General features: G+C 54.4%; 1 protein-coding gene across 2 annotated transcripts; it reads left to right on the forward strand.

Annotated features, from left to right (window-relative positions):
* Positions 1-402: 402 nt before the first annotated feature.
* On the forward strand, positions 403-10,934 carry MTCH1 (mitochondrial carrier 1). Of its 2 annotated transcripts, none has more exons than XM_068173582.1 (12): positions 403-584; positions 1,656-1,740; positions 3,086-3,198; positions 3,569-3,646; positions 3,952-4,009; positions 4,754-4,805; positions 5,608-5,667; positions 8,772-8,865; positions 9,220-9,267; positions 9,461-9,528; positions 10,215-10,290; positions 10,722-10,934. In XM_068173582.1, the coding sequence occupies exons 1-12, from the start codon at positions 423-425 to the stop codon at positions 10,794-10,796; spliced, it is 969 nt and encodes a 322-aa protein (XP_068029683.1). In that variant the 5' UTR covers positions 403-422; the 3' UTR covers positions 10,797-10,934. The 2 variants fall into 2 exon arrangements, with proteins under 2 accessions (XP_068029683.1, XP_068029684.1); XM_068173583.1 differs by having other exon boundaries at positions 3,086-3,192.

A 10,934-nucleotide genomic window follows, 5' to 3' on the forward strand; every position in this document is an offset into this window, starting at 1 on the left:
GTTCCTCCCCAGCCCCGCAATGGTTCCCCCCGGCCCCGCAATGGTTCCTCCCCCAGCCCCGCAATGGTTCCCCCCGGCCCCGCAATGGTTCCCCCCCGGCCCGCAATGGTTCCCCCCGGCCCGCAATGGTTCCTCCCGCCCCGCCGTGGTTCCTCCCGCCGCGGTTCCTCCCCCTCCCCGCCGCGGTTCCCCCCGCCCCGCAGTGGTTCCTCCCGCCGCGGTTCCCCCCTCTTCCCGCGGTGGTTCCTCCCGCCGCGGTTCCCCCCTCTTCCCGCGGTGGTTCCTCCCCGCCGCGGTTCCCCCCCGCCCCGCAGTGGTTCCTCCCGCCGCGGTTCCCCCCTCTCCCCGCAGTGGTTCCTCCCGCCGCGGTTCCCCCCCCGCCCCGCCGCGGTGGTGGCGGCCGGCGCGGTGACGCGCGAGCCATGGCGGCCATGGCGGCGCTGCCCCCGGGGCCGCTGTCGCCGCCTGGCGGGGGCGCGGCGGACGCGGCGGGGCCTGAGGGCGCCGAGGGCCTGTTCGTGCTGCTGGGCGCGGGGCTCGCCGCCGCCAGCCACCCCCTGCTCTACGTCAAGCTGCTCGTGCAGGTCCGCTCGGGGGGGGGTTTGAGCGGGGAGGGGGACGGTGGGGTGGGAGTCCCGTGTGGAACGGGGGTGGCGGCTCCAGGGTAACGGGAGGATTTCCCGTTAATGCTCCCATGGAGGCCTCCGTGCGCTGGGGGTCGCTCTACGTACAGCCCTCCCCCGTATAACGGGGCCCCCTGCGCGATGGGGGCGCCTGTGGAAGGGGGGATCTCAGGGTATGGAACGGGATGCGGTCCCGGTGGGTAGTGGGGGATCGGGACCCCGGTGTAACGGGAGGAGGTGGATTCCTGCAGTGTCCCTATGGAACCCCCCATGTGCTAGGGTCATGTGTACAGTACGTACAGCCCCCCCCATTCCAGTGGGACCCCCCTGTGCAATGCGGGGGGCACCTACAGGGTGGGGGACCCCCGTATGCAGCGGGGCGGGGTCCCTGTGTGTGGTGGGGGGTCGGGACCCCGGTGGAACGGGTGCGAGTGGGTTCCTGGTTCGTGTCCCTGTGGGGGCCTCCGTGCCCTGGGGGTCACTGTACATACAGCCCCCCCCCCCTTTAGAAAAGGGGGCGCTTCCAGAACGAGGGACGTCTGGGTAATGGTGTGCCCCATATGTAAGGGAATGGGGGTCCCCTATACACTGGGGGACCCTACAGAAAAATGAGATCCTATATAATAGGAGGGTGAGGATGCCTTCTACAACAGGGGCACCCTATACAGGGAATAGGGGATATCATATAATGGAGGGGTGAGGCCCCCCATACAGTGGGGCTCCTTTGTAGTGGGGTGCTGGGAGCCCTCCTGGGACAGGGAATGGGGACACCCAGTAATCTGGGAACCCCTGTAAAATTAGTCCTCTACCATGGAGCCTTCCGTATGAGAAGGGATAGGAAACCCCAAGACTCTCTTAGTAATAGGGACCCCCTAAAATGGGAGAGTGGAGAACTCTCTGTAACCTAGGGACCCCATAAAATGGGGAAAGGAGTGCCTGAGAGTGACAGGGGGATGCTGGGATCCATCCTGTTCATCCCAGGGACTTTGGGAACGCCAGAACAGAGACCTGCTCACGAGGTTTCTCTCCCAGGTTGGGCATGAGCCACTACCTCCAACAATTGGAAGAAATGTATTGGGGAGGAAGGTCCTGTACCTGCCCGGCTTCTTCACCTATGGTGAGTGACTGTCCCTCCCTGCCAGCACGAGGTCCTGCCCTCGTGGAATCAGGGCTGGGAGCTGCCAGGCAGCCTGAGCTGACCCCCAGCAGCACTCTCACATCCCCTTGGGATCATCCCAAGGCTGCAGTGAGGCATAAACCACCACAGCTCCTTGTAAGGCTGTCAGATTCACGTACCTGTTGCTGGAGACAGGGGGGTGTTGGTGCTGCATTGTCTTCCTGTGGCACATTGCTCTGGGTTTGCACCGTGGTGGAGGGGTTTGGGGGGTTTTAGGTGGTGTAGGCATGTGGCAGGAGGTTTTTGTGTGTTTTGGAGGTTACAAAATACTTTACTTCTGCTCCAAAACAGCCCTGGAATAACCTGCCCCCTGCCCTGCTTATTTGTGTTGTAGATGGAGCCCTAAAGGGACAGAAATACCAAGAAAAGTGCAGGAAATATGTTTAGAAGGAAAAAAAAATAGTATTTTCCTGTTTTTGTGGGTGCAGCAGCATGGGAGAGGTGGGTGAATACTTTGTGACCTGCTGTCACAGCAGGTTTGCTGTGGGGAAGGGGAATGCACTGTCCTAGCAGCTGATCCGGGCCAATCCCAAAATCAGCCAGTGGTATCCATGGGGTATAACCAGCACAGGAGCAGGATGATAACCCTGGAAGCCCATCCTGGGACACCCAGGGCTGGAAATGCTCCAGTGCTGCCCTTTGGAAGATGCCATTTCCAAAGAGAATGGGCAGTGTTGGGTGATGGGGAGGTGCAGAGCCCACCTGGCTTTGCGTGGGCAGCACAGGACAGGGGCCAGGAGCAGTCAGTAGCCACCAGCACATGGTGGGTTCTGTCCCACCTTATTATATGTGGGAGAAATGGGATCTCTGGGCTTTTTTTTTTTGCAACTTGAGACCTGAGGAAGTTTGCCTAGGTGAAGGTGGCGGGGCAGGAACTGAACATGGGTTTGTGAGATCCATATGAGCCCTGAGTCAGACCTTCCAGGGGTGGAGGGAGGAGGTGACAGCACAGAGCACACGGGATGATCCCCCCTGCCTGGTTCAGTCCAAACTGCCTTGGAGCCCTTTCAGGTGAGCAAAACCATCAAAAGACAAAATAGCCCAAAATAGCCCAAAATAACGGAGCTGTCCTTCCAGATTAGGCAGATGGCAGTAAGAATTCTTGTCCTCCAGTAAGAAGTTTCTTTAGGACTGTTACAATAAATCACTTACTGTGGGGCCGTGGAGTGGCTGCCGTGCCGAGCTGAGCCCGGCGTGGTTTCAGCTGAACCCTGGGGCTGTTTGGGGTGCTCTCCATGCGTGGTCCCCTTCCCCACTGACAGCAGCCTGGTGTTGTCCCACCCAGCCAGACACATCGTGGAAGTGGATGGGAAAAGAGGCCTCTTCCGTGGCCTGACTCCCCGCCTCATCTCAAGCACTTTATCTACCATCACCAGGGGGAGTGTGAAGAAGGTAAAGGTCGGCTTCTCTCACCATCAGTCACCTGCAGGGTCAGTGCTACTGCAACAAGGGCTGCACAGGAGGACTGATGCACCCATCTCTCTCCATCTCCTAAGGGAATAGTCCTCCAGTGCCCTTATCCCCAAAGCATTTTTAAATTTATAAACCAGTTTAATTTGATTTGGCATCCCCGTGCCTTGTATCCTCTGTCAGCAGTTTTGTAACTCCTCTATTCCTCTATTTTACCTTTCTTCTCCTGTGTTCCTTCTTGCCTGTTTGTCTTGTCCTTGCATCTAGAGCATGGCTTTTCGTGGTTTCCCCCTGACCTCAGACATTGTGGGTCAGCATCTCCATCAGTTCTGACCATGTTCCTTCCCTCTCCACTCAGGCTTTTCCACTGGAAGACATGGAGCACGTGTCTAACAAGGATGATGTGAAAACTTCACTTAGGAAAGTGGTCAGAGAGGTGAGAAGTGGATATTGCCCATTAATGCGTGGTTGGGGACGTCCCTGGGGACGTGGGTGAGATTACTTGGAGAGAAACTGGGGTGAGAAGTTTGTGGTGAGAAGTTTGTGGATTTGTTTGTCTATCAGTTTAGTGGCCATTCTGTGTCCATCCATGAAATAAATCACAGGAGCAGAGGTTTACCACAAGAACAGATCTCAAAAGAGGGAACGAAAATGTGTTTCCCCACACTGAGGGAAAGGGCCTGGGCTGTGCAGGAGGAGCAGCACAGCTTTTCTCACAGGTGTTTTCTCCTCCCTTCCCAGACATCCCACGAGATGATGATGCAGTGTGTGTCCCGGCTTGTCTCACACCCGCTGCATGGTGAGTCCTGTCCCCTGGCTGCAGCCCCCTCCAGACTGGGCATCACCCCAAACCCTGCTTACTCAGGGGGGTGATTCTCATGATATTTCTCTATCATATGAGGCTGATGCTGGGCTTTGCCTTCAGTTACTAACACAGCTGAGCAATGAGTTTCTCTCTTCCCACTCATCCACAACCTTGTCCTAGAGATCCCATTGGGGTTAGGGCCAGTAGCAGCCTTCCAGAGCCTAAAGGGGCTCCAAGAGAGCTGGAGAGGGACTTTGGACGAGGGCATGGAGAGACAGGACACAGGGAATGGCTTCCCACTGCCAGAGAGCTGGGTTAGATGGGATATTGGGAAGAAATCCTTCTCTGTGAGGGTGGGGAGGCCCTGGCACAGGTGCCCAGAGCAGCTGTGACTGCCCCATCCCTGTAAGTGTCCAAGGCCAGGCTGGACAGGGCTTGGAACAACCTGGGAGAGTGGAATGTGTTCCTGCCCATGCCAGGGGGTTTGGAAAAAGATGATCTAGCAGGTCCCTTCCAACCCAAACCTCTCTGTGATCCTCTGAAATCCTTCCCACCACTTACAGGCTCAGGAAAGGCCCCAGTTTCTAATGAGTCTTGCAGTGCTGATGACCACTGAGAGGAGCTGGAGATGCTGTGAGTTGAGGGAGAGCAGAAGGGTCATGTTTCATTTTCCTTCACATCCATTACAACCCAAACTGGATTTGTTTGTCTATCAGCCCTGTGTTTGTTTCCTCCCAGTGATCTCCATGCGCTGCATGGTCCAGTTCGTCGGCCGGGAAGTCAAATACAGGTGAGTGGCTGCAGCTGGGAAGGGTCTGGGGTCAGGGGTGCCAGGTGCTCCCATGCCATGGGGAATAGGGTTATCCAGGAGGCTTGAGAGACTGCAAAGTGAATCTGAGCTGTGCTTAGAGACTGGGGCTTGAAGGGATGTGGGAAGGCTGGGCTCTGTTCCTGACGTGCCTCTGTTCCACCTTGTGCCTGTGGGGGTTTGGGGCTGTATCACCCCTTGCTGATCACACAGCGAGTCTCCTGCCTTTTTCCTTTGGCTATTAATGGAAAGGGAAGGCAGCAGGGAGGCAGAGTGGATAACACAAAGCTTTGCTGCAGTCCTGCTTAGTCTGTAAAATTTTTCCAAGTCTTTTGCAGTACCAGCTGCCTCTCTGCAGGACAAAACTGCCTGTGGAGCGGCGTGGAGGCACACTAGACAGGATTGCAGCCAGCCCACGACAGCCAGCTCAAGTTCCCAAAGGCAGGACGGGGTTCTTGGGCTTAGAATCAGCCAAATCAAACCATATCACACAACATCTGTAGCCACTCAAATACCTCAGAGCTCTTGTACCTTCAGCATTGAGCAGTTGTGTGCAGGTTGGGTGTTCTCCCGGGTGTCACTGCAGACTGGCAGAGTACAGACATGACCTTCCTTCCCTCAAACCTGCCTGGTCTGAGGAGAATAAGCAGAACAAGCTGCCTTCTGCTGGAATGATGGCTGAGGAGGCACTGCCATGGCTGGGGGCTGCAGGATGCGTGTGAAGCTGCACAGGGCAGAGGTGGAAGGACTCTGCACTACCACAGCTCTTTTCCTTTCTTGGCAGCGGTGTGTTCAGTGCCATTGGCAGGATATTTAAGGAAGAAGGGATCCTGGGATTCTTTGTGTACGTGAGTTGCCGTTTAAATACTTTCTCCCGTAGCCTGAAGGCACTGATGGCTCTCCCGGCAGCTCTGCCAACCCCAGCTGGAGTCACACTGAGCTGAAGCCTTGTCTGACCAAGGGAATCCCACATCACTCCCACGATTAAATCTGTGCCTTTGACAGCACTCCAGTTTGACCATTAAGTTTGCCCCAGATCTTATCTTTAATCAAACCTTCAGAGCCCAGAGGAAGCTGTATTTTTTCTTATCTTTCGTTTTCCCTTGGTGCTTCTTTGTGTTTCAGTGAAGGGCCATTTAAAGCATTTGTTTATGCAACAGGCACCCAGATCAAGTGTAACAATAAGTACCCTTGTTGAAATGAAAGCCAGGGTCTGGATAAGCATCATATTCCTCTGCAGAGCACCGTGGGTGCTGGTAATGAGCAGGTTTACCTGTGTGCTTGGAGTGTGGTGGTGCCTGGACCAGGAGGAGCTGAAAGGTGTCTCCAGCTGCTTACAGAGCGTGGCAAGTTGGTGCATCACTGAAATGGAAGTTTAGTGGACACCTTTTTGCTTGAACTCTCAATTAATGCTTCCTGCCTTTCTTTTTCACATCTTTATAAAAGCAGAACCACCTGCTGTCTCTGCTCATGGTGGGGAGATAACTCACTTTATTATGTCAATAATAGTAAAGGCAGCTCTGGAATTTCAGTAGGGGTTTTCAGGATGCCTTTGGCTCTGCAGTCACAAAACATGGACCTCCAGATGAAACCTGAATGCATCAGGAAGAGGGAAGCAATCACAGGGGGGTCTCACCCTGTCCTTCCCCAAGGGGAAATGGCCAGGGATGTGCAGAGACCCCATCCCTTGAGTGTCACTGCTTCTTCCTTTGGCAGCCCACCGCTTCTCAGCTGAACCGTGCAGCTCCAAATCTGCTCCACTAAATATAGGATCCTCTGGGATGGTCCCTGTGAGTGGGGCATGGCTGGAGCAGGCTGCTCACAGCCCACCACCTCCCAGGGAAGTGATTCTGAAAGAAGCTGCCATGTTCCCTTCCATCCACATCAAATAAACACTGCTGGTAGCCTAATGAAACTTAATGGTTCTCAGGAAAAGCTTTAACACAACCCAAATTGTCTCAGGAGGGCTCTACATGCTCTATAACCCTGTTAGGAAATCCCACTGCTGTGAGGGGAGACAAACTGCATCTGAAGGACCAAACTGCTGGTTTTCTCCTCTCAGCCCTGGTGCAATCCCAGCACATCCACTGCCTAAAATCATGGCAGTGCAATTGTTTCTCATGGCCTTATAACCACCCCCAGCAATAACAGTGGCACACACTCTCTGGGTGTGTGCCTGGCTAGAGATAAAGACTTTTCAAGGATGGATTTATCTCCCTTCCCCCCACATCTGCAACAGGCTCCTGCCAGCCCAGGAAGGTGTTCCCTGAGCTCCAAAGCTGCTGGGCATGGTCAGCTCAGGGGTGGCTTGTCCCAGGTCCCTTGCACTGGGGTTTCTGCTGTTGGGTCACATTACTGTACATCATTGAGGCTTCCTCCTCTGCCTGCTGCTATTCCAGCTTTTCCTCATCTTCCAAAAGTATTCCCAGTTCAGATCTTGGACATCTCAGCAGGTGTGAGAATTGCAGCACTCACTTTTTTATGTCAATAGTAGTAAAGCTGTGTAAAGGCAGCACTGGAATTCCAGGAGGCGTTTTCAGGCCTGATGCCTTTGGCTTGTTGGCTTTTTTTAGTTCCTTTCTGCAGCTCTCAGACTCCTGGTTTCCAGTCATCCAGCTCAGGGCCAGCAGTTGTCATTACTTTGGAGGGGAGAAAGGGATGGGATCCTTATTGGAAGTGGAATAAACAGTCTGATTCCCTATCAACAGTTGGGTGAGGTTTTCCTTATGGGGCTGCCCTGGCCCAGCCCTTTGCTTCTGGACTTTATTAGGTTCTGTTGTATCTGCAGCAGCTCAGGAGCTTCAGACTTAACTTTGAGTTAGGAAAAGGATGGTTTTTACAAAGGCTCAAAGCCAAACACAAAGCAGAACATCTCTTTGGGGCCAGAGAGCTTTGATTTCCTTGTCCTGTCTGCTGCTCTCACGTGTCACGTCTTTGAAGCCAGTGAATCTTCTGTTGAAGGTTTCTGCTGTGCCTGGTCCCTGAGACCTCAGCTGCATCCCCAGGGCTGCTGGGGCCTTAACAATGCACAGGTTGTTCCCAAAACCAGTCTCAGTTGTTGCTCTGCTGCTGCAGCAACCACAGCAGGAAACAAACTGGTCCCTTGCTCTGAGGAGGCAGAAGAAAACAAAAGGCTCAGATTAATGTGCCAGGAGGTGGCTCTTTCCAGCTCAGCAAACACTCGTGTGGCTCTTGACAGGCTCCTTTTCAGAACTGACCACATCTGCTGGTGAAACACACGTTTGACACACACCTGGATCTTTTTGCAGTGGAACAACCCCTGCAAAAGCAGGAAACCCTGCACTGCTGCAGCAGATGCTGTAGAAGCACCAACAAACTGGAGAAACCCTCTGGAATATTTTGTTAAAGTTTTAGTGCTATTATCTGCAAAAGCTAGCAGTGCTGGTGCTGCTGGGAGCTCTAGTGTGTCAGTGGGAGGCATTAACCAAAGAACTGTGCTCCTGGGGGCAGCAGGGACTGGGAAAAATCAGTGTTCCCCCAGTTACTCCCACTTCTCAGTGGAGCAGTTTGTGCAGGAACAACCCCTCTCATTTTGATTTCTAAAAGAAGGGAGATTCCAGAAAGAGTTGAACTTCTCATTCTGCATCCAAAAGAGCATCTTCAGAAATGGAAACTACTTCATCTGTGTCTCACTTGGGTTTCTCAGCAGGAGTTGGACCAAGAAGGTATTTGGGATGGAACAAGGGGAATTGAGTCATGCCCAAAAAACAGATCCCCAAAAAAATTCAGCCAGAGGAGCACTGTAGTACCAAGTTTGAAGGCTGAGAGCTCTTCCCTCAAATCTCCCTTCTCAGTTCCTCCCAAAGTAAAATTTTCATTCTGGGGGAGTGGAGTTCCTCTGAGCTTGTGGAGGGAAGAAGGCTGGGCATCTCAGGAGGTGGCACTGGGACCCTCCTGCACCTCACACCACTCTTTTTGCCCTTGCAGGGGGTTAGTCCCTCACATCCTGGGGGATGTCATCTTCCTCTGGTGCTGCAACCTCCTGGCTCACTTCATCAACACCTACGCTGTGGATGACAACGTGAGTGGAGGTGCCTGAGGGAGGGCTTGGGGTCTGGACCAAGCACCTGCAGTGGAAAGGAGTTACTGGGGAGCAGGGGCTGATTTAATACAGACCCCAGGCTTTGGGGACATCCCTGTGAGAGTGCTGGAGGAGCTATGTCTGCTCAGGGCTGTGCTTCACCTGCACTTCGGGGCATCACAGTTCCCCAAATGCCTTCCCAGACTCTCAGCTGGAATGCAGCTGCTCTCCCTTGCTTTCTGCCTCGCCCCCTGCCCCTTGCCCTTCACCTCAGGCTCGAGGAGTGTCACATAATGACAGTGCCAGCCTGGTGTCATCCCCTTGCTCCACAACGCCTTTGGTTTCTCTCTGCAGTTCAGCCAGGCATCAGTGATCCGGAGCTACACCAAGTTTGTGATGGGGGTATGTAGGCAGCTGCCGTGTCCTTCCCCCTCCTCCTGCCGCCTCTGGGCTGAGAGCTCATGCTCTGGGGACTAAGGCTGGTCTGTACTTGACATCCCTTATCCAAGGATAACTCTGCTAACATGCAAAAGCTGGAAATAGCGTTTTTGACATGGGGAGCATTAGAGAGGCTGCTGGTTCTCTGTGCTTTCAGATCGCTGTGAGCATGCTGACCTACCCGTTCCTTCTCGTGGGAGATCTCATGGCAGTGAACAACTGTGGGTATGTCCTTCACACTGAGATCTAAAGCTTTCCCTTCCTTTCTTGCAGCCCCTTGTTGTCTGAATGGGCTGCTAACGACCGTAAAGCTTTCCTACAGCCCCGTAAACTCTGTGGCACTTCGAAGAGCTGGCTCCTTTCCTGTCCCAGGTTGCTTATAATTTTAGATCAGAGGGTACAGACACGAGCAGCAGAAAAGCTCAGGTGGTGAGAAATCGGGAGAGTTGTGGTGGTGTGGTCCAATCTGAGCTGAGCTGGAGGCACAGGGATCAAGGGGACAGTGCTGGCTCCAGGGAGCAGCACGAGGGAAGCACAGCTCTTACTGCAGCGATGGGAGCAGACAGGAGCAGGACCAAGCTTGCCTTCCCAATCGAACTGCTGCAAATCTGCATTTTTGTTCATGGGAACGGGATCCAAGTCTGGTGCCTTGTTTTCTCAGTATCTGCTGGCTTTTGAAGGTGTAGATACGGTCCTGGACTCTCAAAGTCTCCAGGTAACCCTCCTTGTTTGTGCACTCCAGGGGTAATTAAATTACAGATCTGCTGCATTGTAAATAACGAGCTGTCACTTGGCCGCCAGCCCGGTGCAGACGCTGTCCCCGTGTCCTCATTCACACTTCCTGCTGCTCTTTTGTTACCGGTGTGGGTAAGGTGACACATCCACCTCAGCTGTTCCCTGTTGCCGTGCAGGTTGCGGGCAGGCCTCCCTCCCTACGCTCCCGCCTTTGCATCCTGGATCCACTGCTGGAGGTACCTCAGTGCTCAGGTGAGGGAGCGGGGCACACACGGGGCTTTGGGCTCCCTCTGCTCCTTTCCCTAATCTCCAGCATTCCCCAAAAGTGTCTGTGCTGCATCCTTGCCATGCTCTGTAGCCTGCTTCTATCCCTCCAGTTCTGGCACTGGTACCAGCGTGGCAGTGCTGCTCTGCCCATTGCACACCCCGAGCTTGCAGCCTGCAAGCTTTTATCCCATGCATTACACACATCAGAGTCTGCAGTTCCCCTCTGCATCCGTCACCCCAGGGGGAAATGCTCATCTCCAGCACCCACGGGGCTGGAACCTCACTTTGTCCTGCAGAGCAGCCCAGGGTGCCCAGGCCTTGCAGCCTTGCCATGGCCATGGAGTCAGGCCTTGCTAAAACAGCTGCAGTTCCCTGCCAGGTCTCAGGCTGCCCTGACCCCGGGCTCTCCTCCTCAGGGGCAGCTGTTCCGTGGCTCCAGCCTGCTGTTCCGCAGGGCGCCCATCCCAGCCGCCTCCTTCCCCATCGACTGACGCCTCGGCAGGGACAGCTCATCAACGTGGACTCCTCAAGAAACCCCAAGCTTGTTTCGATATCTGTATATTTCTATTTTCTGATCCAAAGTCCATGGTGCCAGAAGTGACACCTCTTCTCCAGCAAGACCAGGAACA

This window comes from Anomalospiza imberbis, chromosome 26, assembly GCF_031753505.1.
Source record: "Anomalospiza imberbis isolate Cuckoo-Finch-1a 21T00152 chromosome 26, ASM3175350v1, whole genome shotgun sequence".
In the NCBI taxonomy this organism is placed as follows: domain Eukaryota; kingdom Metazoa; phylum Chordata; class Aves; order Passeriformes; family Viduidae; genus Anomalospiza; species Anomalospiza imberbis.